General features: G+C 48.4%; 1 protein-coding gene across 1 annotated transcript in view; it reads right to left on the bottom strand.

Moving 5' to 3' along the window:
• Positions 1-1175: 1175 nt before the first annotated feature.
• The window catches only part of rab11fip4a (RAB11 family interacting protein 4 (class II) a), a 90604-nt gene continuing 64401 nt past the window's right edge, over positions 1176-27378 (bottom strand). Inside the window, exons 4-15 of the mRNA XM_038987593.1 lie at positions 21093-21274; positions 20036-20203; positions 19380-19514; positions 7051-7086; positions 5849-5954; positions 5092-5195; positions 4311-4451; positions 3725-3806; positions 3455-3592; positions 2672-2815; positions 1725-1868; positions 1176-1298 (exon numbers count right to left, since the gene is read on the bottom strand). Coding sequence (XP_038843521.1) covers positions 1176-1298; positions 1725-1868; positions 2672-2815; positions 3455-3592; positions 3725-3806; positions 4311-4451; positions 5092-5195; positions 5849-5954; positions 7051-7086; positions 19380-19514; positions 20036-20203; positions 21093-21274 — 1503 coding nt within the window. The remainder of the gene's footprint in view (positions 1299-1724; positions 1869-2671; positions 2816-3454; positions 3593-3724; positions 3807-4310; positions 4452-5091; positions 5196-5848; positions 5955-7050; positions 7087-19379; positions 19515-20035; positions 20204-21092; positions 21275-27378) is intronic.

The following is a 27378-nucleotide window of genomic DNA, read 5'->3' as shown; positions in this document are numbered from 1 at the left end:
AATCAGTGTGGAGACTAAACTTGGGGTGAGTCTCAGTGGTCTGAAGTGGCCTCATCTCCTTAACTTCCTTTCCTTAATTTCCTTTCCTTTCCTTGATTTGCACTGATCAGAGAAGACAGGACAGGTGAAAGGAAATATCTGAGTCGAGCAGCGTTCACCTGTCCTGTCACTGCCGATGAAAGAGAAGACAAGAAGAGGAAGTGACTATTGAGACACACCCGTGGTCCCTGTTGCACACCTCACTGTTGATGATACTGTATCCTGTCATCAAACATCAGAACGGCCCCAATATGGCCAACGACTCCATCTCTACCAAGCTATCAGATCTTAACCCGAGGAATCTTAAAAGTCCTTTCCTTCACCTACCCACTATCTGTTACTTCCTCATCCGCTCACCTACGACCTTTACCCACTTTTGAATGCGATTGAACAGCTCAGTTAGCCAATCAAAAGTGGCGCTCTGGTTTGCAAATATTCACATTGTTAAATCAGTAATAAATGTTGACATCATTCTAGGCTAATGGACAGTCATACTGGAGCTAGTGAACCCAGAGGGAGTGTGTCTACATAATGTAGAATCATCATCATCATCATCATAAAGTGAACACCATGATACTACTACTATTCTCCAGTTAGTTACTCCAACACAATATCATCCAGTTAGTGTCATTCAATACCACCGTTTCTTTTCTTGGCAACATAATAACAGTTCATCATTGGTGGGATAGATAAAAGGAGGCGGGACATCTAACAGTTGATTGACAGATAGAGTAGACGGCGAGTTTCAGCTGTAAACCACAGACAGCTGTCAGTTGTTTTGAGTTCTGTCCCATCCCCAGGCGTGGAAGTGTGTGTGAGTGTGAGAGTAGGTGTGTGTGTGTGTGTTTGTGAGTGAGTGTGAGTGAGTGTGAGTGAGTGTGAGTGAGTGTGAGTGAGTGTGAGTAAATGTGAGTGAGTGTGAGAGTGTGTGTGTGTGTGTGTGTGTGTGTGTGTGTGTGTGTGTGTGTGTGTGTGTGTGTGTGTGTGTGTGTGTGTGTGTGTGTGTGTGTGTGTGTGTGTGTGTGTGTGTGTGTGAGAGTGTGAGTGTGTGTGTGTGTGCGTGTGAGTGAGAGTGTGTGTGTGAGTGAGTGAGAGTGTGTGTGTGAGTGTGTGTGTGTGTGTTTGTGAGTGAGTGTTTAACTGTTACTCTTGATCTCCAGGATAGAGGGGTTGTGGTCCAGAATGGCCAGGATGATTTTATCCATATACTGTCTCAGACGGAAGTTAACACACTCCTGTTCCTTCAGAGCATCCACCAACTAGAGGAGACGAGGGAGGAGGAGGAGAACAGGAGGGAGAGGGAGGGAAAGGCGAGAGGGAGGGAGGGAGGGAAGGGGGAGAGCGAGAACGAGAGAGAATGTCAATCAAAAGATAGAGATTTTTTAAACAAATAAAATGACATTTGACACAAAGTGACTAACATGAGCCTGTAGCTAAACCGTCCCCTCTCCTGCTGATTTCTGTATGCCACTCCACACCACTCTACACCACTCTACACCACTCCACACCACTCCACACCACTCCACACCACTCCACACCACACCACTCCACTCCACACCACTCTACACCACACCACTCCACACCACACCACTCCACACCACACCACTCCACCCCACACCACTCCACACCACCCCACCCCACTCCACCCCTCTACCCCACTCCACCCCACTGTCAGACCCTCTCACCTCGTCCCTAGAAGCGTTGTCTATCTCAGCAGCCAGTGACTGGGCCTTGGTGTGGCTGGCAAACAGGTTCTTAGCTTCATACAGACTCAGACTGAGGATCTGACTGTTCAGGTCATCGTTCTGGTCCCGCAGCTTAAAGTTCTCCTGTAGGGTGGAGAGAGAGGGAGAGGGGGGGTGGAGAGAGAGGGAGGGAGGGAGGGGGGAAGGAAGAGGAGGGAGGGAGGGAGTGGAGAGAGAGGTAGAGGTAGAGGTAGAGGGGGGGGGGGGGGGAGTGGGTGGAGAGAGGGAGGGAGGGGGAAGAGGGAGAGGAAGGAGAAAGAGGAGTAAGAATATAAACTCTGAGAAAATGTGTCTAATATTGAACACCTTCCTCATATTGAGTTGCACCACCTTTTGCCCCCAGAACAGCCTCAATTAGTCGGGGAATGAACTCTACAAGGTGTTGAAAGCGTTCCACAGGGATGCTGGCCCATGTTGACTCCAATACATCCCACAGTGGTGTCCAGTTGGCTGGATGTCCTTTAGGTGGTGGACCATTCTTGATACACACAGGAAACTGTTGCTCATGAAAAACCCTGCAGCGTTACAGTTCTTGACACAAACCGGTGCGCCTGGTACCTACCACCATACCCCTTCAAAGGCACTTAAATCTTTTGTCTTGCCCATTCACCCTCTGAATGGCAACACATACACTATCCTTGTCTCAATTGTCTCAAGGCTTAAAAATCCTTCTTTAACCAGGTCTCCTCCCCTTCATCTACACTGATTGAAGTGGATTTAACAAGTGACATCAATAAGGGATCATAGCTTTCACCTGGATTCACCTGGTCAGTCTTTGTGTGTGTGTGTGTGTGTGTACACGTTCAGCGTGTGTGTGTACACATTCTGTGTGTGCGTGTGTGTGTGTCTGTGTGTGTGTACACGTTCTGTGTGTGTGTGTACCTCACCTGTTTGAGTCTCTTGACCTCATGCTCCATCTCTATTTCCCGTGTCTTGGCGTTGTATTCTGATAGCCCCGCCCCCCGCCCCGCCTCTGAACCCAGCTTAAACAGCTGCAGGTGCTCCAACTCCCGACGCAGGTCCTCTATCAACTACAAAGATGGAGGGAGGGAGGGGGAGAGAGATGGAGAGAGGCGGGGTGGAGGGGGAGAGAGATGGAGAGAGGGGGGGGTGGAGGGGGAGAGAGATGAGAGAGGGGAGGGTGGAGGGGGAGAGAGAGAGAGGGGAGGGTGGAGGGGGAGAGAGAGAGAGGGGAGGGTGGAGGGGGAGAGAGAGAGAGGGGAGGGTGGAGGGGGAGAGAGAGAGAGGGGAGGGGGGAGGGGGAGAGAGAGAGAGAGAGAGCGAGAGATGGACAGAGGGACGGAGGGGGAGAGAGGGAGGGAGAGATGGAGAGATGGAGGGGGAGAGAGGGAGGGAGAGATGGAGAGAGGGAGGGACGGAGAGAGGGAGGGACGGAGAGAGGGAGGGACGGAGAGAGGGAGGGACGGAGAGAGGGAGGGAGAGGGAGGGAGGGAGAGGGAGGGACGGACAGAGGGAGAGAGAGGGAGGGAGGGACGGACAGAGGGAGAGAGAGAGGGAGAGAGAGAGAGTTTGTCTGTCACATCAATGTAGTTTCCTAGGTGGTTAAACGTTAAAATACAGAAGATGGTGAATTTGGTCACTAAAGCAGTTGAGTGCAATTGGAACGAATGGAGGAAAATATATTACAATTATATTGTGTGTGTCCGTACCTCTTGCATGGCCTCTCTCTCCTTCTGGAATTCATGTCTGTTCTGCCACAGCTTGTCCATCATCTTCCTGTAGAGGTCCATCTCATCCTTCAGCCTCAGACTGGTGTCCTCTAACCGGTCTGTCATACGCTGCTTCTCCTGGGAGAGGGGAGAGAGGGAGAGAGGGAGAGAGGGAGAGGGAGGAGAGTTATCGACAGACAGACAGACAGACAGACAGACAGACAGACAGACAGCCAGACAGACAGACAGACAGACAGAATGACCACCCACCTGGTCTAGTTTCTCAGTCTGAGACTTCAGTTTACACACGTTCAGTTTCATCTCTCCATTCTCCTCCTCCAGCTGCTGAACTCTGTAGAGAAAACAGTTACCCAGATATCTACCATTTCTACTACCAATTCACAGCTGTTCGTTACTAAGGTGGAGTTCCTGTGCGTTACTAAGGTGGCGTTCCTGTGCGTTACTAAGGTGGCGTTACTAAGGTGGCGTTCCTGTGCGTTACTAAGGTGTTCCTGTGCGTTACTAAGGTGGCGTTCCTGTGCGTTACTAAGGTGGCGTTCCTGTGCGTTACTAAGGTGGCGTTCCTGTGCGTTACTAAGGTGGCGTTCCTGTGCGTTACTAAGGTGCCGTTCCTGTGCGTTACTGAGGTGGCGTTCCTGTGCGTTACTAAGGTGGCGTTCCTGTGCGTTACTAAGGTGGCGTTCCTGTGCGTTACTAAGGTGGCGTTCCTGTGCGTTACTAAGGTGGCGTTCCTGTGCGTTACTAAGGTGGTGTTCCTGTGCGTTACTAAGGTGCGCTTAATTTCGCTTGGACTTTTGGGACTATTTCATTGCACCAGAAAAACTCAAGTGTGTACCTGTTACTGAGCAGCTCTATGTCAGTGTTCTTGTCTCTCTCCATCTTGCAGTAGGTCTCTCTGTGTCTATGTGTCTCTTCCTGCAGGGTCTGTTCTGCTCTGCTCTCCTGGTCCTTCAGCTGCTCCTCCAACTCATGAACCCTGGGAGACAGAGAGACACAACATCGTCATTACACAAGTGTAATAAATACCAACACAAGTCTTAAAGACAGTGTGGCCGCGATTCAATCAGAGGCAAGTCGTCAACACTATCAACAATGCACCATATAAAGGACATTTCCCTGACGTTAGCAGAGATGGGATTTTACGGTAAACACTGCAGGTGTCAGGTCAAGTCTAAATGACCTTTAAATGTCAAGTGTCACTTGTCAACAACGTGTCTTTGATTGAATCCCGTCCTGTCTTTCTATTCAGAGGTTTACACTAATGTTATCTGCTATTTAAAGTACTTCTGTGTATTTGACTACTGCATTTTCAAATACACAGACCAAAACAAGTACTTCTATTTGAGTATTTGAATAGTTATTGTAAAAACCAAATAGTCTGCAAAATTGTATTTCAAACACTAAAATACACCAACTTAAATACACTCCTATGCATTTAACCCAGGTATTTGAAAATAGTATTTGAAATAAGTATTTGAAAATTCTATCAAATACTTTCCAAGTGTATTTCCAAATACATTACAATATTGAAAATATATCTGAATTTATGTGAAAGTAATTGAGATATTTCCTGTAGTATTTGAACCCAGGTCTGGTGTATATACAGTATATCTCACCTGTGTACTAGCTGGGTGTTGCCCTGTTTGAGTTTAGACTTGAGGTCTCCATTAGCCAGACTGTCATTCTCCAGCTCTGTCACCTTCTTCTCCAGGTAACTCACCTGAGGACAGACACATAGGTACAGGTGAGACCAAAGAAACGGGACCCGATGCCTCCCTATTCAGCCAAGGAGTGGATTTGGGGTAAAGCCCTGTGGTAGTCTAGTGTCCAGGGGGTAAAGCCCTGTGATAGTCTAGTGTCCTGTCCAGGGGGTAAGGCCCTGTGGTAGTCTAGTGTCCTGTCCAGGGGGTAAAGCCCTGTGGTAGTCTAGTGTCCAGAGGGTAAAGCCCTGTGGTAGTCTAGTGTCCAGAGGGTAAAGCCCTGTGGTAGTCTAGTGTCCTGTCCAGGGGGTAAATCCCTGTGGTAGTCTAGTGTCCTGTCCAGGGGGTAAAGCCCTGTGGTAGTCTAGTGTCCAGAGGGTAAAGCCCTGTGGTAGTCTAGTGTCCAGAGGGTAAAGCCCTGTGGTAGTCTAGTGTCCTGTCCAGGGGGTAAAGCCCTGTGGTAGTCTAGTGTCCAGAGGGTAAAGCCCTGTGGTAGTCCAGTGTCCTGTCCAGGGGATGGATTTGGCTGTTAGGCCTGAAATAAAATTCTTATATGAAAGAGGTATTTTTAATTGTGGGATAATAATAATCATAGCAGTTCATTTACAGAGTAAAATGTATGTTTCGGGGGTACGGTCCCTTGTGTGTGTGTGTCTGTACAGTGTGTGTTTACCTTCTCAGTAATGTCCACATCACAAGAGTCGATGGAGTCTCTGAACAGGTCCTCTGTGCTTCCCTGACTGCTGCTAAAAGCACTGTGGTTGTGTTGGAACAACTGACTGTAGAGGAGAGGAGGAGGAAGAGAGGAGAGGAGGAAGAGGAGAGGGAGGAGAGGAGGAAGAGGAAGAGAGGAGAAGGGATGAGAGGGATGAGAGGAGGAAGAGAAGGGAGGAGAGGAGAGGGAGGAGAGGAGGAAGAGGAAGAGAGGAGAAGGGAGGAGAGGAAAAAGATGAAGAGGTGGGTAATTAACTAAATTATTTTCTTCTTTTTGTGATGAATTTTTTTATAAACATTTTCCCAAAGTGTAATAGGGAGATAAGAGACTAAAACAACAGACCACCTGATCCATCAGTACAGTACAGTCCCTCCCTCTACCAGCCACCTGATCCATCAGACAACCACAGTACAGTCTCTCCCTCCACCAGCCACCTGATCCATCAGATAACCCCAGTACAGTCCTTCTCCCTCCTCCCAGTACAGTCCTTCTCCCTCCTCCCAGTACAGTCCTTCTCCCTCCTCCCAGTACAGTCCTTCTCCCTCCTCCCAGTACAGTCCTTCTCCCTCCTCCCAGTACAGTCCTTCTCCCTCCTCCCAGTACAGCCCTTCTCCCTCCTCCCAGTACAGCCCTTCTCCCTCCTCCCAGTACAGTCCTTCTCCCTCCTCCCAGTACAGTCCTTCTCCCTCCTCCCAGTACAGTCCTTCTCCCTCCTCCCAGTACAGTCCTTCTCCCTCCTCCCAGTACAGTCCTTCTCCCTCCTCCCAGTACAGTCCTTCTCCCTCCTCCCAGTACAGTCCTTCTCCCTCCTCCCAGTACAGTCCTTCTCCCTCCTCCCAGTACAGTCCTTCTCCCTCCTCCCAGTACAGTCCCTCCCTCCTCCCAGTACAGTCCTTCTCCCTCCTCCCAGTACAGTCCTTCTCCCTCCTCCCAGTACAGTCCTTCTCCCTCCTCCCAGTACAGTCCTTCTCCCTCCTCCCAGTACAGTCCTTCTCCCTCCTCCCAGTACAGTCCTTCTCCCTCCTCCCAGTACAGTCCCTCCCTCCCTCCTCCCAGTACAGTCCCTCCCTCCTCCCAGTACAGTCCCTCCCTCCTCCCAGTACAGTCCCTCCCTCCTCCCTTTCTATTGGGGCTGTAAAAAGATGATCTCAGTAACTTACCGTCCAAAAGCAGTGCTGGATATCTTTCTGTTGGGGCTGTAAAAAGATACACAGGAAAATCAGAAATGTTATGGTATAGGGTTGGTTTATAACACAGGGCATGGTATAGGGTTGGTGTATAACACAGGGCATGGTATAGGGTTGGTTTATAACACAGGGCATGGTATAGGGTTGGTTTATAACACAGGGCATGGTATAGGGTTGGTGTATAACACAGGGCATGGTATAGGGTTGGTGTATAACACAGGGCATGGTATAGGGTTGGTGTATAACACAGGGCATGGTATAGGGTTGGTGTATAACACAGGGCATGGTATAGGGTTGGTTTATAACACAGGGCATGGTATAGGGTTGGTTTATAACACAGGGCATGGTATAGGGTTGGTTTATAACACAGGGCATGGTATAGGGTTGGTTTATAACACAGGGCATGGTATAGGGTTGGTTTATAACACAGGGCATGGTATAGGGTTGGTTTCTAACACAGGGCATGGTATAGGGTTGGTTTCTAACACAGGGCATGGTATAGGGTTGGTTTCTAACACAGGGCATGGTATAGGGTTGGTTTCTAACACAGGGCATGGTATAGGGTTGGTTTCTAACACAGGGCATGGTATAGGGTTGGTTTCTAACACAGGGCATGGTATAGGGTTGGTTTCTAACACAGGGCATGGTATAGGGTTGGTTTATAACACAGGGCATGGTATAGGGTTGGTGTATAACACAGGGCATGGTATAGGGTTGGTTTATAACACAGGGCATGGTATAGGGTTGGTGTATAACACAGGGCATGGTATAGGGTTGGTGTATAACACAGGGCATGGTATAGGGTTGGTTTATAACACAGGGCATGGTATAGGGTTGGTTTCTAACACAGGGCATGGTATAGGGTTGGTTTCTAACACAGGGCATGGTATAGGGTTGGTTTCTAACACAGGGCATGGTATAGGGTTGGTTTCTAACACAGGGCATGGTATAGGGTTGGTTTCTAACACAGGGCATGGTATAGGGCTGGTTTCTAACACAGGGCATGGTATAGGGTTGGTTTCTAACACAGGGCATGGTATAGGGTTGGTTTCTAACACAGGGCATGGTATAGGGTTGGTTTCTAACACAGGGCATGGTATAGGGTTGGTTTATAACACAGGGCATGGTATAGGGTTGGTTTATAACACAGGGCATGGTATAGGGTTGGTGTATAACACAGGGCATGGTATAGGGTTGGTTTATAACACAGGGCATGGTATAGGGTTGGTTTATAACACAGGGCATGGTATAGGGTTGGTTTATAACACAGGGCATGGTATAGGGTTGGTTTATAACACAGGGCATGGTATCGGGTTGGTTTATTAACACAGGGCATGGTATAGGGTTGGTTTCTAACACAGGGCATGGTATAGGGTTGGTTTCTAACACAGGGCATGGTATAGGGTTGGTTTCTAACACAGGGCATGGTATAGGGTTGGTTTCTAACACAGGGCATGGTATAGGGTTGGTGTATAACACAGGGCATGGTATAGGGTTGGTTTATAACACAGGGCATGGTATAGGGTTGGTTTATAACACAGGGCATGGTATAGGGTTGGTTTATAACACAGGGCATGGTAGGGTTATAAGGGCTGTATAGGGTTGTGTATAACACAGGGCATGGTATCGGGTTGGTTTATAACACAGGGCATGGTATAGGGTTGGTTTATAACACAGGGCATGGTATAGGGTTGGTTTATAACACAGGGCATGGTATAGGGTTGGTTTATAACACAGGGCATGGTATAGGGTTGGTTTATAACACAGGGCATGGTATCGGGTTGGTTTATAACACAGGGCATGGTATAGGGTTGGTTTATAACACAGGGCATGGTATAGGGTTGGTTTATAACACAGGGCATGGTATAGGGTTGGTTTATAACGCAGGGCATGGTATAGGGTTGGTTTATAACGCAGGGCATGGTATAGGGTTGGTTTATAACGCAGGGCATGGTATAGGGTTGGTTTATAACGCAGGGCATGGTATAGGGTTGGTTTCTAACACAGGGCATGGTATAGGGTTGGTATATCACAGGGCATGGTATAGGGTTGGTTTATAACACAGGGCATGGTATAGGGTTGGTTTATAACACAGGGCATGGTATAGGGTTGGTGTATAACACAGGGCATGGTATAGGGTTGGTGTATAACACAGGGCATGGTATAGGGTTGGTTTATAACACAGGGCATGGTATAGGGTTGGTTTATAATGCAGGGCATGGTATAGGGTTGGTTTCTAACACAGGGCATGGTATAGGGTTGGTTTCTAACACAGGGCATGGTATAGGGTTGGTTTCTAACACAGGGCATGGTATAGGGTTGGTTTCTAACACAGGGCATGGTATAGGGTTGGTTTATAACGCAGGGCACGGTATAGGGTTGGTTTCTAACACAGGGCACGGTATAGGGTTGGTTTAGAACACAGGGCACGGTATAGGGTTGGTTGATAACACAGGGCATGGTATAGGGTTGGTTGATAACACAGGGCATGGTATAGGGTTGGTTTATAACGCAGGGCATGGTATAGGGTTGGTGTATAACACAGGGCATGGTATAGGGTTGGTGTATAACACAGGGCATGGTATAGGGTTGGTTTCTAACACAGGGCATGGTATAGGGTTGGTTTATAACACAGGGCATGGTATAGGGTTGGTGTATAACACAGGGCATGGTATAGGGTTGGTTTATAACACAGGGCATGGTATAGGGTTGGTTTATAACACAGGGCATGGTATAGGGTTGGTTTATAACACAGGGCATGGTATAGGGTTGGTGTATAACACAGGGCATGGTATAGGGTTGGTGTATAACACAGGGCATGGTATAGGGTTGGTGTATAACACAGGGCATGGTATAGGGTTGGTGTATAACACAGGGCATGGTATAGGGTTGGTTTCTAACACAGGGCATGGTATAGGGTTGGTTTATAACACAGGGCATGGTATAGGGTTGGTTTATAACGCAGGGCATGGTATAGGGTTGGTTTATAACGCAGGGCATGGTATAGGGTTGGTTTCTAACACAGGGCATGGTATAGGGTTGGTATATCACAGGGCATGGTATAGGGTTGGTTTATAACACAGGGCATGGTATAGGGTTGGTGTATAACACAGGGCATGGTATAGGGTTGGTTTATAACGCAGGGCATGGTATAGGGTTGGTTTCTAACGCAGGGCATGGTATAGGGTTGGTATATCACAGGGCATGGTATAGGGTTGGTTTATAACACAGGGCATGGTATAGGGTTGGTTTATAACACAGGGCATGGTATAGGGTTGGTTTATAACACAGGGCATGGTATAGGGTTGGTTTATAACGCAGGGCATGGTATAGGGTTGGTTTATAACGCAGGGCATGGTATAGGGTTGGTTTCTAACACAGGGCATGGTATAGGGTTGGTTTCTAACACAGGGCATGGTATAGGGTTGGTTTCTAACACAGGGCATGGTATAGGGTTGGTTTATAACACAGGGCATGGTATAGGGTTGGTTTATAACGCAGGGCATGGTATAGGGTTGGTTTCTAACACAGGGCACGGTATAGGGTTGGTTTAGAACACAGGGCACGGTATAGGGTTGGTTTCTAACACAGGGCACGGTATAGGGTTGGTTTATAACGCAGGGCATGGTATAGGGTTGGTTTCTAACACAGGGCATGGTATAGGGTTGGTATATCACAGGGCATGGTATAGGGTTGGTTTATAACACAGGGCATGGTATAGGGTTGGTGTATAACACAGGGCATGGTATAGGGTTGGTTTATAACGCAGGGCATGGTATAGGGTTGGTTTCTAACGCAGGGCATGGTATAGGGTTGGTATATCACAGGGCATGGTATAGGGTTGGTTTATAACACAGGGCATGGTATAGGGTTGGTTTATAACACAGGGCATGGTATAGGGTTGGTTTATAACACAGGGCATGGTATAGGGTTGGTTTATAACGCAGGGCATGGTATAGGGTTGGTTTATAACGCAGGGCATGGTATAGGGTTGGTTTCTAACACAGGGCATGGTATAGGGTTGGTTTCTAACACAGGGCATGGTATAGGGTTGGTTTCTAACACAGGGCATGGTATAGGGTTGGTTTATAACACAGGGCATGGTATAGGGTTGGTTTATAACGCAGGGCATGGTATAGGGTTGGTTTCTAACACAGGGCATGGTATAGGGTTGGTTTAGAACACAGGGCACGGTATAGGGTTGGTTTCTAACACAGGGCACGGTATAGGGTTGGTTTATAACACAGGGCACGGTATAGGGTTGGTTTATAACACAGGGCACGGTATAGGGTTGGTTTATAACGCAGGGCACGGTATAGGGTTGGTTTCTAACACAGGGCACGGTATAGGGTTGGTTTCTAACACAGGGCATGGTATAGGGTTGGTTTCTAACGCAGGGCATGGTATAGGGTTGGTTTATAACGCAGGGCATGGTATAGGGTTGGTTTATAACGCAGGGCATGGTATAGGGTTGGTGTATAACACAGGGCATGGTATAGGGTTGGTGTATAACACAGGGCATGGTATAGGGTTGGTTTATAACACAGGGCATGGTATAGGGTTGGTTTATAACACAGGGCATGGTATAGGGTTGGTTTATAACACAGGGCATGGTATAGGGTTGGTTTATAACACAGGGCATGGTATAGGGTTGGTTTATAACACAGGGCATGGTATAGGGTTGGTTAATAACACAGGGCATGGTATAGGGTTGGTTTATAACACAGGGCATTGTATAGGGTTGGTTTATAACACAGGGCATGGTATAAGGTTGGTTTATAACACAGGGCATGGTATAGGGTTGGTTTATAACACAGGGCATGGTATAGGGTTGGTTTATAACACAGGGCATGGTATAGGGTTGGTGTATAACACAGGGCATGGTATAGGGTTGGTGTATAACACAGGGCATGGTATAGGGTTGGTGTATAACACAGGGCATGGTATAGGGTTGGTTGATAACACAGGGCATGGTATAGGGTTGGTTTATAACACAGGGCATGGTATAGGGTTGGTTTATAACACAGGGCATGGTATAGGGTTGGTGTATAACACAGGGCATGGTATAGGGTTGGTGTATAACACAGGGCATGGTATAGGGTTGGTGTATAACACAGGGCATGGTATAGGGTTGGTTTATAACACAGGGCATGGTATAGGGTTGGTATATCACAGGGCATGGTATAGGGTTTGTTTATAACACAGGGCATGGTATAGGGTTGGTTTATAACACAGAGCATGGTATAGGGTTGGTTTATAACACAGGGCATGGTATAGGGTTGGTTTATAACGCAGGGCATGGTATAGGGTTGGTTTATAACACAGGGCATGGTATAGGGTTGGTTTATAACACAGGGCATGGTATAGGGTTGGTTTATAACACAGGGCATGGTATAGGGTTGGTTTATAACACAGGGCATGGTATAGGGTTGGTTTATAACACAGGGCATGGTATAGGGTTGGTTTATAACACAGGGCATGGTATAGGGTTGGTTTATAACACAGGGCATGGTATAGGGTTGGTTTATAACACAGGGCATGGTATAGGGTTGGTTTATAACACAGGGCATGGTATAGGGTTGGTTTATAACACAGGGCATGGTATAGGGTTGGTTAATAACACAGGGCATGGTATAGGGTTGGTTAATAACACATGGCATGGTATAGGGTTGGTGTATAACACAGGGCATGGTATAGGGTTGGTTAATAACACAGGGCATGGTATAGGGTTGGTGTATAACACAGGGCATGGTATAGGGTTGGTTTCTAACACAGGGCATGGTATAGGGTTGGTTTATAACACCGGGCATGGTATAGGGTTGGTTTATAACACAGGGCATGGTATAGGGTTGGTTTATAACACAGGGCATGGTATAGGGTTGGTTTATAACACAGGGCATGGTATAGGGTTGGTGTATAACACAGGGCATGGTATAGGGTTGGTTTATAACACAGGGCATGGTATAGGGTTGGTGTATAACACAGGGCATGGTATAGGGTTGGTTTATAACACAGGGCATGGTATAGGGTTGGTGTATAACACAGGGCATGGTACAGGGTTGGTTTATAACACAGGGCATGGTATAGGGTTGGTGTATAACACAGGGCATGGTATAGGGTTGATTTTATAGTAAGAACAGGGCTGAGTGGGACTGGGAGCCGAGGAAGAGCATGGACCAGGGTTAAGACAGGTTTAGAAGCCTGACTGGTGAACGGGGTCAGGGTGGAGCAGGGTTAAGACAGGTTTAGAAGCCTGGCTGGTGAACGGGGTCAGGGTGGAGCAGGGTTAAGACAGGTTTAGAAGCCTGGCTGGTGAATGGGGTCAGGGTGGAGCAGGGTTAAGACAGGTTTAGAAGCCTGGCTGGTGAACGGGGTCAGGGTGGAGTAGGGTTAAGACAGGTTTAGAAGCCTGGCTGGTGAACGGGGTCAGGGTGGAGCAGGGTTAAGACAGGTTTAGAAGCCTGGCTGGTGAACGGGGTCAGGGTGGAGCAGGGTTAAGACAGGTTTAGAAGCCTGGCTGGTGAACGGGGTCAGGGTGGAGTAGGGTTAAGACAGGTTTAGAAGCCTGGCTGGTGAACGGGGTCAGGGTGGAGCAGGGTTAAGACAGGTTCAGAAGCCTGGCTGGTGAACGGGGTCTGGGTGGAGCAGGGTTAAAACTGGTCCAGAAGCCTGGCTGGTGAACGGGGTCAGGGTGGAGCAGGGTTAAGACAGGTTTAGAAGCCTGGCTGGTGAACGGGGTCAGGGTGGAGCAGGGTTAAGACAGGTCCAGAAGCCTGGCTGGTGAAAGGGGTCAGGGTGGAGCAGGGTTAAGACAGGTTTAGAAGCCTGGCTGGTGAACGGGGTCAGGGTGGAGCAGGGTTAAGACAGGTTTAGAAGCCTGGCTGGTGAACGGGGTCAGGGTGGAGCAGGGTTAAGACAGGTTTAGAAGCCTGGCTGGTGAACGGGGTCAGGGTGGAGCAGGGTTAAGACAGGTTTAGAAGCCTGGCTGGTGAACAGGGTCAGGGTGGAGCAGGGTTAAGACAGGTTTAGAAGCCTGGCTGGTGAACGGGGTCAGGGTGGAGCAGGGTTAAGACAGGTTTAGAAGCCTGGCTGGTGAACGGGGTCAGGGTGGAGAAGGGTTAAGACAGGTTTAGAAGCCTGGCTGGTGAACGGGGTCAGGGTCGGTAGTTACGTCAGTGCCAGGCAGGGATTAGTGAGGTAGATTAGATAACAAGAGGAAGGCTGTGGTGACATCAGGGAGAACCACGCTATATATAGATCACCTGAGTAATGTCCTGGGCCGTCCTGGGCTAGGATCCTATTAGTACCTGACCTGCTTTTACATAACACACACACACACACACACACACAGCCTGCCAGGCATGAACACCCTGAGACACAGATGTCTCACACACACTCTCCCTGAGACACACATCAGCTTTACACTCATTACTGTGTTAAAGCATCCTCAAGTAAAATACATGACCACAGAGTGTGTGTGTGTGTGTGTGTGTGTGTGTGTGTGTGTGTGTGTGTGTGTGTGTGTGTGTGTGTGTGTGTGTGTGTGTGTGTGTGTGTTGTAACCATAGCTAAACTAACCAGCATTATAGGAGAGTCTCACACACCACATCTCATCTCAAATGGAGTGTAACCATAGAAACACAACACACAGAACAGAGAGAGACATCCCATCTAGCCTGACCTCTACCTGGCTCATCAACAACATGGTGTGACTGTGGTACAAATGGCACCCTATTCCCTACAGAGCCCTATGGGCCTGGTCTAAAGTAGTGCACTATACAGGGAATAGGGTGCAGTGATTGAACCAGTGATTCAAGAGAGCATGACGGACAGTTGCTATGGTGAACAAAACAATATAAGGGAGATGTGAAGTAGACTTTGGTCCATACAGCAATCCTGCCGTGGTGAACGGGGTCAGGGTGGAGCAGGGTTAAGACAGGTCCAGAAGCCTGGCTGGTGAACGGGGTCAGGGTGGAGCAGGGTTAAGACAGGTTCAGAAGCCTGGCTGGTGAACGGGGTCAGGGTGGAGCAGGGTTAAGACAGGTTTAGAAGCCTGGCTGGTGAACGGGGTCAGGGTGGAGCAGGGTTAAGACAGGTTCAGAAGCCTGGCTAGTGAACGGGGTCAGGGTGGAGCAGGGTTAAGACAGGTTTAGAAGCCTGGCTGGTGAACGGGGTCAGGGTGGAGCAGGGTTAAGACAGGTTCAGAAGCCTGGCTAGTGAACGGGGTCAGGGTGGAGCAGGGTTAAGACAGGTTTAGAAGCCTGGCTGGTGAACGGGGTCAGGGTGGAGCAGGGTTAAGACAGGTTTAGAAGCCTGGCTGGTGAACGGGGTCAGGGTGGAGCAGGGTTAAGACAGGTTCAGAAGCCTGGCTAGTGAACGGGGTCAGGGTGGAGCAGGGTTAAGACAGGTTTAGAGGCCTGGCTGGTGAACGGGGTCAGGGTGGAACAGGGTTTAGACAGGTTTAGAGGCCTGGCTGGTGAACGGGGTCAGGGTGGAGCAGGGTTAAGACAGGTTTAGAAGCCTGGCTGGTGAACGGGGTCAGGGTGGAGCAGGGTTAAGACAGGTCCAGAAGCCTGGCTGGTGAACGGGGTCAGGGTGGAGCAGGGTTAAGACAGGTCCAGAAGCCTGGCTGGTGAACGGGGTCAGGGTGGAGCAGGGTTAAGACAGGTTTAGAAGCCTGGCTGGTGAACGGGGTCAGGGTGGAGCAGGGTTAAGACAGGTTTAGAAGCCTGGCTGGTGAACAGGGTCAGGGTGGAGCAGGGTTAAGACAGGTTTAGAAGCCTGGCTGGTGAACGGGGTCAGGGTGGAGCAGGGTTAAGACAGGTCCAGAAGCCTGGCTGGTGAACGGGGTCAGGGTGGAGCAGGGTTAAGACAAGTTTAGAAGCCTGGCTGGTGAACGGGGTCAGGGTGGAGCAGGGTTAAGACAGGTTCAGAAGCCTGGCTGGTGAACGGGGTCAGGGTGGAGCAGGGTTAAGACAGGTCCAGAAGCCTGGCTGGTGAACGGGGTCAGGGTGGAGCAGGGTTAAGACAGGTTCAGAAGCCTGGCTAGTGAACGGGGTCAGGGTGGAGCAGGGTTAAGACAGGTTTAGAAGCCTGGCTGGTGAACGGGGTCAGGGTGGAGCAGGGTTAAGACAGGTTTAGAAGCCTGGCTGGTGAACGGGGTCAGGGTGGAGCAGGGTTAAGACAGGTTTAGAAGCCTGGCTGGTGAACGGGGTCAGGGTGGAGCAGGGTTAAGACAGGATTAGAAGCCTGGCTGGTGAACGGGGTCAGGGTGGAGCAGGGTTAAGACAGGTTTAGAAGCCTGGCTGGTGAACGGGGTCAGGGTGGAGCAGGGTTAAGACAGGTTCAGAAGCCTGGCTAGTGAACGGGGTCAGGGTGGAGCAGGGTTAAGACAGGTTTAGAAGCCTGGCTGGTGAACGGGGTCAGGGTGGAGCAGGGTTAAGACAGGTTTAGAAGCCTGGCTGGTGAACGGGGTCAGGGTGGAGCAGGGTTAAGACAGGTTTAGAAGCCTGGCTGGTGAACGGGGTCAGGGTGGAGCAGGGTTAAGACAGGATTAGAAGCCTGGCTGGTGAACGGGGTCAGGGTGGAGCAGGGTTAAGACAGGTTTAGAAGCCTGGCTGGTGAACGGGGTCAGGGTGGAGCAGGGTTAAGACAGGTTTAGAAGCCTGGTGCCATCTAAACTACCCAACACTAACCATGGTGATAAAATGGCATCTATTCTATCAATTGTATTTCTATGGCCACCTCTATGTCCACTTCTATGTCAATTTCTATGTCCACTTCTATGTCCACTTCTATGTCCACTTCTATGTCCACTTCTATGTCCACTTCTATGTCCACTTCTATGTCCATTTCTCAGGCCAATAACACCTGAACCATAGAATCTGCAGTAACAGACCACAGCATTAGGGAACACCAAGTATTTACTGAAAGCCCTCATCCCCCTCCAGAATACACTGCAGAATACATCCTACCCCCTCCATAGACACACCCCCCCTTTCCCTTCTGCCCAATTTAACCCAGCCTGTGTCTAACTGGGATGCAGTTGCTATGGTAACAACTCTGCCCTTAACAAATCTCTTTCCCTAGAAAAGGAGGAGAGAGAGAGAGAGAGAGAGAGAGAGAGAGAGAGAGAGAGAGAGAGAGAGAGAGAGAGAGAGAGAGAGAGAGAGAGAGAGAGAGAGAGAGAGAGAGAGAGAGAGAGAGAGAGAGAGAGAGAGAGAGAGAGAGAGAGAGAGAGAGAGAGAGAGAGAGAGAGAGAGAGAGAGAGAGAGAATAGGGAGAGAGAGAATAGGGAGAAGGGGTCTGCTTTATAGTAAACACCACTGGCAGTGAGAGCTAATCTGTACTGTAGCATGGTACTGTAGGTATCCACTACAAAGTGACTGTGTGTGCGTGTGTGTGTGTGTGTGTGGTAGGCATCCCCTTCAGTGGAAATGGCTTAGTGAATAGGCTAGTACTACGATGGGAGATTCACTAAAGAGCAGCAAGGTTTTCTCATGTATTTCAAGGAGAGAGAGAGGTGGTGGTATGAAGCAGAAAGTACACTACCGTTCATATGTTTGGGGTGACTTCTAAATGTCCTTGTTTCCCATGAAAACATACATGAAAATAAATGAGTTGCAAAATGAATAGGAAATATTAGTCAAGACGTTGACAAGGTTATAAATAATTATTTATAATTGAAATAATAATTGTGTTCTTCAAACTTTGCTTTCATCAAAGAATCTTCCATGTGCAGCCTTGCAGACCTTTGGCATTCTAGTTGTCAATTTGTTGAGGTAATCTGAAGAGATTTCACCCCATGCTTCCTGAAGCACCTCCCACAAATTGGATTGGCTTGATGGGCACTTCTTACGTACCATACGGTGAAGCTGCTCCCACAACAGCTCAATAGGGCTGAGATCCAGTGACTGTGCTGGCCACTCCATTTTAGACAGAATACCAGCTGACTGCTTCTTCCCTAAATAGTTCTTGCATAGTTTGGAGCTGTGCTTTGGGTCATTGTCCTGTTGTCGGAGGAAATTGGCTCCAATTAAGCGCCGTCCACAGGGTATGGCATGGCATTGCAAAATGGAGTGATAGCCTTCCTTCTTTAAGATCCCTTTTACCCTGTACAAATATCCCACTTTACCACCACCAAAGCACCCCCAGACCAGCACATTGCCTCTACCATGCTTGACAGATGGCGTCAAGCATTCCTCCAGCATCTTACATTTTTTTCTGCATCTCTCTTCACTGTTGACGTTGAGACAGGTGTTTTGTGGGTACTATTTAATGAAGCTGCCAGTTGAGGACTTGTGAGGCGTCTGTTTCTCAAACTAGACACTCTAATGTACTTGTCCTCTTACTCAGTTGTGCACCGGGGCCTCCCACTCCTCTTTCTATTCTGGTTAGAGCCAGTTTGCGCTGTTCTGTGAAGGGAGTAGTACACAGCGTTATTTTTTTATTTATTCGTTATTTTACCAGGTAAGTTGACTGAGAACACGTTCTCATTCACAGCAACAACCTGGGGAATAGTTACAGGGGAGAGGAGGGGGATGAATGAGCCAATTGTAAACTGGGGATTATTAGGTGACCGTGATGGTATGAGGGCCAGATTGGGAATTTAGCCAGGACACCGGGGTTAACACACGATAAGTGCCATGGGATCTTTAATGACCTCAGAGAGGTTGTACGAGATCTTCAGTTTCTTGGCAATTTCTCGCATGGAATAGCCTTCATTTCTCAGAACAAGAATAGACTGACGAGTTTCAGAAGAAAGTGCTATGTTTTTGGCCATTTTGAGCCTGTAATTAAACCCACAAATGCTGATGCTCCAGATACTCAACTAGTCTAATGAACGCCAGTTTTATTGCATCTTTAATCAGGACAACAGTTTTCAGATGTGCTAACATAACTGCAAAAGGGTTTTCTAATGATCAATTAGTCTTTTAAAATTATAAACTTGGATTAGCGAACACAATGTGCCATTGGAACACAGAAGTGATGGTTGCTGATAATGGGCCTCTGTTCGCCTATGTAGATATTCCATTTAAAAAATCTGCCGTTTCCAGCTACAATAGTCATTTACAACATTAACAATGTCTACACTGTATTTCTGATCAATTTGATGTTATTTTAATGGACAAAAATGTTCGCTTTTCTATCAAAAACAAGGACATTTCTAAGTGACCCCAAACTTTTGAACGGTAGTGTATATGTGTGCCCGGCGTGCTTTTGTGTGTGTGTGTGTGTGTGTGTGTGTGTGTGTGTGTGTGTGTGTGTGTGTGTGTGTGTGTGTGTGTGTGTGTGTGTGTTACCTGTTGGCTCTGAGGTTGTTGAGCCTGGCCTCCAGGTCGTTGAGCAGGTTAACCTTCTTATAGCACTGAGAACAATATACATCCAACACATCACTGTTGTACAGGTGACACATCTTCAGAGGGGTCTGACCAGCACTACAGGGAGGGAAAGGGGGGAGACAGAGCGAGACAGAGCAAGACAGACAGACAGACAGACAGACAGACAGACAGACAGACAGACAGACAGACAGACAGACAGACAGACAGACAGACAGACAGACAGACAGACAGACAGACAGAGCGAGACAGAGCGAGACAGAGCGAGACAGAGCGAGACAGAGCGAGACAGACAGACAGACAGACAGACAGACAGACAGACAGACAGACAGACAGACAGACAGACAGACAAGGGGGAGGGAGAGAGAGAAAGAGAGACAGAGAGACAAGGGGGGAGAGAGAGACAGAAAGAGACTAATTAGACACGGTTCTTTGTATCTGTCAATAGAGCAGAGCAATAGGTTTCCTTCCTGTTACACATGAATGGCTGAAAGGTGAAGAGCGGTTGTTGTTGTAGCATGTAAAGGGTTCTAGTGTGCAGTGTGTGTCAGTCATTGGGGGCCAACTGTCATTGATGAATGTACTGTTCGCTGTGTGAGTTTCCTCTATGTGCCACTGACCTGGAGGGCAGAGAGGAGCCGAGGTCTGAGAAGACGTTGGTGCGCGCGTCATCGTCGGGACAAGGGCTGCTGGGAGTGTAGTCCACGTCCTCCCCCTCTCCGTAGTCCTCAAACTGCTCCTCCCCCGAGAAGACAGACGCAGAAGCCGAGCCAATCAGCTGGCCAGAACTACAGCCAATCAGAACACAAAGAACATGAGTCAACGTATGAATCAGTATGGCCCCTGTCCCAAACGGTCCCGTACTCCCCATCTCCTGGGCCCCTCAACCGTACTCCCCATCTCCTGGGCCCCTCAACCGTACTCCCCATCTCCTGGGCCCCTCAACCGTACTCCCCATCTCCTGGGCCCCTCAACCGTACTCCCCATCTCCTGGGCCCCTCAACCGTACTCCCCATCTCCTGGGCCCCTCAACCGTACTCCCCATCTCCTGGGCCCCTCAACCGTACTCCCCATCTCCTAGGCCCCTCAAATTCTCATCTGAACCTGGAAGACATTTCTACTGTTTTTGTTCATACCTCCCCTGTAATCAGGGACTGATTTAGACCTGGGACACCAGGTGGGTGATATTAATGATCAGGGACTGATTTAGACCTGGGACACCAGGTGGGTGATATTAATGATCAGGGACTGATTTAGACCTGGGACACCAGGTGGGTGATATTAATGATCAGGGACTGATTTAGACCTGGGACACCAGGTGGGTGATATTAATGATCAGGGACTGATTTAGACCTGGGACACCAGGTGGGTGATATTAACTATCAGGTAGAACAGAAAACCAGCAGTACTCTGGAACTTGTTGGATAAGATTTGAATACCTCTTCCCTAGAAACTCAGAACATCTGAAAACACTGTCTGGAGTACAGCAATATGGAGCCAATTCCACCTAGCCTATCAGAGGGCCCATTCCACCTAGCCAATAGCAGTCCAACTAGTCGACAAGAAGTGCTTATGGCAGGTTGGGGCTACTACAGGCATGGTCAGATAGATCGTGGCAAAAAGCTGATTGAAAATCAATAACCGGTATAATCTGTGACATCATAACGTCACACTTACTTGTTGAACAGTCCGCCTAGCCCCTCCTCCTTCTCGTTGCTCCGCCCCCCGTCAGAGGTGTCAGAGCCCACCCCGCTCTCATTGGTGCTGTCCATGTCACAACACTCCCCCTGCTCCACACTGCAGTCTGGGTATGGACGGGTACACATGATGATGGGAGGGCCCAGTCGGGCCTCGCCGTTCTGGAGCGAGAGAGAGGGGGTGGGGGAGGAGAGGGAGCATGGAGGGAGGGGGGATAGAGGGGAGGGGGGAGGGTAGGGGGAGAGAGAGAGGACATTAGTCAACCATCACCGTTATTCAACTCAACATGCTGAAGACAGACAGAACAGTGTTTCCTCTGCGTTGTTGTCTTGGCGGAGCACACGGCCAACTTCCAGACCCTGAACAATGAAACATTCAACATCCATCGTCTAGTAACCACAGCTAAGAGCACCCTCAGTGACCCAGCACATTCAATACAACCCAGGCAGTGATGGACCACTGGTAGGGCAAAGAAGAGTGTCTCAGAAACCCCTCCCTTCCTCCCTCTCTCTCCCCCCTCCCTCCTCCTCTCCCATCCCTCCCTCCCATCTCCTCTCCCTCTCGCTCAAGGATATCTACAGCAGCTTTAGTAAACTTGTGATTTAATGATCGCTTGTTAGTCTTCTCCACGCCTGTCTGACAGACTAACAACATCACACACACACCCTCATCACACACACACCCTCAAAAGGGATTTATGTGTAGAGTAGTTACTGTGTTGAGTATCTGTCCTGTAACAGTCTCTCTAGGGGCTGGTAATGTCTGTGTTGATTATCTGTCCTGTAACAGTCTCTCTAGGGGCTGGTAATGTCTGTGTTGATTATCTGTCCTGTAACAGTCTCTCTAGGGGCTGGTAATGTCTGTGTTGATTATCTGACCTGTAACAGTCTCTCTAGGGGCTGGTAATGTCTGTGTTGATTATCTGTCCTGTAACAGTCTCTCTAGGGGCTGGTAATGTCTGTGTTGATTATCTGACCTGTAAACAGTCTCTCTAGGGGCTGGTAATGTCTGTGTTGATTATCTGACCTGTAACAGTTTCTCTAGGGGATGGTAATGTCTGTGTTGATTATCTGGCCTGTAACAGTCTCTCTAGGGGCTGGTAATGTCTGTGTTGATTATCTGTCCTGTAACAGTCTCTCTAGGGGCTGGTAATGTCTGTGTTGATTATCTGACCTGTAACAGTCTCTCTAGGGGCTGGTAATGTCTGTGTTGATTATCTGTCCTGTAACAGTCTCTCTAGAGGCTGGTAATGTCTGTGTTGATTATCTGACCTGTAACAGTCTCTCTAGGGGCTAGTAATGTCTGTGTTGATTATCTGACCTGTAACAGTCTCTCTAGGGGCTGGTAATGTCTGTGTTGATTATCTGACCTGTAACAGTCTCTCTAGGGGCTGGTAATGTCTGTGTTGATTATCTGTCCTGTAACAGTCTCTCTAGGGGCTGGTAATGTCTGTGTTGATTATCTGACCTGTAAACAGTCTCTCTAGGGGCTGGTAATGTCTGTGTTGATTATCTGACCTGTAACAGTTTCTCTAGGGGATGGTAATGTCTGTGTTGATTATCTGGCCTGTAACAGTCTCTCTAGGGGCTGGTAATGTCTGTGTTGATTATCTGTCCTGTAACAGTCTCTCTAGGGGCTGGTAATGTCTGTGTTGATTATCTGACCTGTAACAGTCTCTCTAGGGGCTGGTAATGTCTGTGTTGATTATCTGTCCTGTAACAGTCTCTCTAGAGGCTGGTAATGTCTGTGTTGATTATCTGACCTGTAACAGTCTCTCTAGGGGCTAGTAATGTCTGTGTTGATTATCTGACCTGTAACAGTCTCTCTAGGGGCTGGTAATGTCTGTGTTGAGTATCTGGCCTGTAACAGTCTCTCTAGGGGCTGGTCATGTCTGTGTTGATTATCTGACCTGTAACAGTCTCTCTAGGGGCTGGTAATGTCTGTGTTGATTATCTGACCTGTAACAGTCTCTCTAGGGGCTGGTAATGTCTTTGTTGATTATCTGTCCTGTAACAGTCTCTCTAGGGGCTGGTAATGTCTGTGTTGAGTATCTGACCTGTAACAGTCTCTCTAGGGGCTGGTAATGTCTGTGTTGAGTATCTGACCTCTCTCTCTCTCTGTAATCGTTAAGGACTGGGGAGTTTTTCGGGATAAAAATAAATGGAATGGCGCTAAGCACAAGTCCTAGAGGAAAACTGGGTTCAGTCTGCTTTCCTCCACACACTGGGAGAATAATTAACCTTTCAGCAGGACAATAACCTATAACACAAGGCCAAATATACACTGGAGTTTTGACTTAAATCTTCTTGAAAAGCTATGGCAAGACATGAAAATGATTATCTAGCAATGAAAAACAACCAATTTGACAGAGCTTGAACATTTTTGAAAAGAACAAATTGGCAAATGTTGCGCAATCCAGGTGTGGAAAGCTCTTAGAGACTCACCCAGAAAAATGTACAGCTGTAATCGCTGCCAAAGGTAATTCTACAAAGTATTGACTCACGGGTGTGAATACTTAAGTAAATTAGATATTTCTGTATTTATTTTTCGATAAATGTGCTAAAATGTCTAAAAACATGTTCACTTTGTCATTATGGGGTATTGTGAACAGATGGGTGAGAAAAACAACAACAATGGAATCCATTTTGAAATCCTGCTGTAACAACAACATGTGGAATAGGTCAAAGGGTATGAATGCTTTCTGAAAGCACTGTATCCATGTGTGCATTAAGTTATTATTATTATCTGTAAGTATGGCATGTTTGGTCCTCCATAAAATACATGACATAAATGCATAATGAGGAGACATGAAGGGCGTTTTAGAGTACAGGAGTAGAGAACATTGGGGAGTGACTGGACCACTGGCCTAGATCTGTCTGCTCCTGTTCAGGAGTGTGTGTGATTGTGTGTAAATAATACATACACGTCTGTCTGGCCTCACCAGACTGCTCTACCACTGACACACACACACACACACACACACACACACACTACATTGAATCAACATGAACATCAATGTTATTGTAATGAATGGCCGAGAGGGCAGTCCTCCTGAGAGGTTATAGAGGGGAACAGAAGGCTCTAACCTGGTTATAGAGGGGAACAGAAGGCTCTAACCTGGTTATAGAGGGGAACAGAAGGCTCTAACCTGGTTATAGAGGGGAACAGAAGGCTCTAACCTGGTTATAGAGGGGAACAGAAGGCTCCAGAGGGGCTCTAACCTGGTTATAGAGGGGAACAGAAGGCTCTAACCTGGTTATAGAGGGGAACAGAAGGCTCTAACCTGGTTATAGAGGGGAACAGAAGGCTCTAACCTGGTTATAGAGGGGAACAGAAGGCTATAACCTGGTTATAGAGGGGAACAGAAGGCTCTAACCTGGTTATAGAGGGGAACAGAAGGCTCTAACCTGGTTATAGAGGGGAACAGAAGGCTCTAACCTGGTTATAAAGGGGAACAGAAAGCTCCAGAGAGTCTCTAACCTGGTTATAGAGGGGAACAGAAGGCTCCAGAGAGTCTCTAACCTGGTTATAGAGGGGAACAGAAGGCTCCAGAGAGTCTCTAACCTGGTTATAGAGGGGAACAGAAGGCTCCTGAGAGTCTCTAACCTGGTTATAGAGGGGAACAGAAGGCTCCAGAGAGTCTCTAACCTGGCTATAGAGGGGAACAGAAGGCTCCAGAGTCTCTAACCTGGTTATAGAGGGGAACAGAAGGCTCTAACCTGGTTATAGAGGGGAACAGAAGGCTCTAACCTGGTTATAGAGGGGAACAGAAGGCTCTAACCTGGTTATAGAGGGGAACAGAAGGCTCTAACCTGGTTATAGAGGGGAACAGACGGCTCTAACCTGGTTATAGAGGGGAACAGACGGCTCTAACCTAGTTATAGAGGGGAACAGACGGCTCTAACCTGGTTATAAAGGGGAACAGAAGGCTCTAACCTGGTTATAAAGGGGAACAGAAGGCTCTAACCTGGTTATAGAGGGGAACAGAAGGCTCTAACCTGGTTATAGAGGGGAACAGACGGCTCTAACCTGGTTATAGAGGGGAACAGACGGCTCTAACCTGGTTATAGAGGGGAACAGAAGGCTCTAACCTGGTTATAGAGGGGAACAGAAGGCTCTAACCTGGTTATAGAGGGGAACAGAAGGCTCTAACCTGGTTATAGAGGGGAACAGAAGGCTCCAGAGAGTCTCTAACCTGGTTATAGAGGGGAACAGAAGGCTCCTGAGAGTCTCTAACCTGGTTATAGAGGGGAACAGAAGGCTCCTGAGAGTCTCTAACCTGGCTATAGAGGGGAACAGAAGGCTCCAGAGTCTCTAACCTGGTTATAGAGGGGAACAGAAGGCTCTAACCTGGTTATAGAGGGGAACAGAAGGCTCTAACCTGGTTATAGAGGGGAACAGACGGCTCTAACCTGGTTATAGAGGGGAACAGACGGCTCTAACCTGGTTATAGAGGGGAACAGACGGCTCTAACCTGGTTATAGAGGGGAACAGACGGCTCTAACCTGGTTATAGAGGGGAACAGACGGCTCTAACCTGGTTATAGAGGGGAACAGACGGCTCTAACCTGGTTATAGAGGGGAACAGACGGCTCTAACCTGGTTATAGAGGGGAACAGAAGGCTCTAACCTGGTTATAGAGGGGAACAGAAGGCTCCTGAGAGTCTCTAACCTGGCTATAGAGGGGAACAGAAGGCTCCAGAGTCTCTAACCTGGTTGTAGTAGTGCACTTTTAAGGGAATAGGGTGATGTTCGGAATACACACTGGGAGTGTATCTAGCATTCCCATGCAGGAGGCTCAATGCTTTAGTGTGTGTGTGTGTGTGTGTGTGTGTGTGTGTGTGTGTGTGTGTGTGTGTGTGTGTGTGTGTGTGTGTGTGTGTGTGTGTGTGTGTGTGTGTTCACTCAACATAAATTATACACAGGTTTATGTCTGAACCAAGGATGGGAGACAGAGGGTAAAGGACAGAGAAGGTCAGAGGTTGTTCTGAACACAAACACATCCTTTCCATTCACACTAGTGCCAGTCTAGACTGGCTCAGTTCACTCCAGGTGTTCACAGCAGGTGGCTGTCAAACTTTGTAACCCATTTAACCCCCCACTCCCCTCCCTCACTCACTCCCCTCTCTCCCCTCTCTCCCTCACTCCCTTTCTCTCCCTCACCCACTCCTCTCCCTCACCCACTCCTCTCCCTCACCCACTCCTCTCCCTCACCCACTCCTCTCCCTCACCCACTCCTCTCCCTCACCCACTCCTCTCCCTCACCCACTCCTCTCCCTCACCCACTCCTCTCCCTCACCCACTCCTCTCTCTCAATCTTCTCATTGTCCCCCCCCGCCACACACACACCCCACAAACACCCATCCTCTCCTCTTTGACACCCCATCTCTCTCTCTCTCTCGTTTTCAGCTGTATCCAAGCGGCTGGTGCTGACCGGCAACAGCAGATCCCTTTACAACAAACCACACCCTCCCCATTCACACACACACACACACACACACACACACACACACACACCAGACAGCCCCCCAAAATCCCATTCTCACACACACACACCAGAAAGCCCCCAAAAACCCCATTCACACACACACACACAGCAGACAGCCCCTAAAAACCCCATTCCCACAGACCCAGTGAATCTTCTCTGCCGACACACGTGATATGTGTGCACGCGTGTGTTGCCACTTTGACCTCCAACGGCTAGTTTCTGGAGTACAGCTGCCTGCGACATTACTGCTTAAATAGCCGTTAACTTCACGCGCACGCGACACACACTACTTAGCATGTGAATAGAGTGTCCCCTTTAGTTCTTAGTGGATGAACAGATAACAGCCTAACGAGAGGATCAACTAATCCAGTTATTTTAGTCCAGGTGGGGAACACTGAATGGACACACACACACACACACACACACACGGTCTACTTAGCATGTGGATGAACAGATAACAGCCTAACGAGAGGATCAACTAATCCAGTTATTTTAGTCCAGGTGGGGAACAGTGAATGGACACACACACACACACACACACACCTGTGGAAAAGCTTAGCACAGTACATCACCTTATAGTAGACTGCAGTAAAGCTGGACACTAGGGCTGGGTGCTGTCTGGAAACTCACCATACCATATTATCACCATACTTTTGATACATTACCAGCCCCTACCATACAGTTGAAGTCGGAAGTTTACATACACCTTAGCTAAATACATTTAAACTCAGTTTTTCACAATTCCTGACATTTAATCCTAGTAAAAATTCCCTGTCTT

Source organism: Salvelinus namaycush, unplaced genomic scaffold, assembly GCF_016432855.1.
Source record: "Salvelinus namaycush isolate Seneca unplaced genomic scaffold, SaNama_1.0 Scaffold78, whole genome shotgun sequence".
Lineage (NCBI taxonomy): Eukaryota > Metazoa > Chordata > Actinopteri > Salmoniformes > Salmonidae > Salvelinus > Salvelinus namaycush.
The sequence above is the reverse complement of the archived record's forward strand: the minus strand, read 5'-3'. Positions and strand labels throughout refer to the sequence as shown.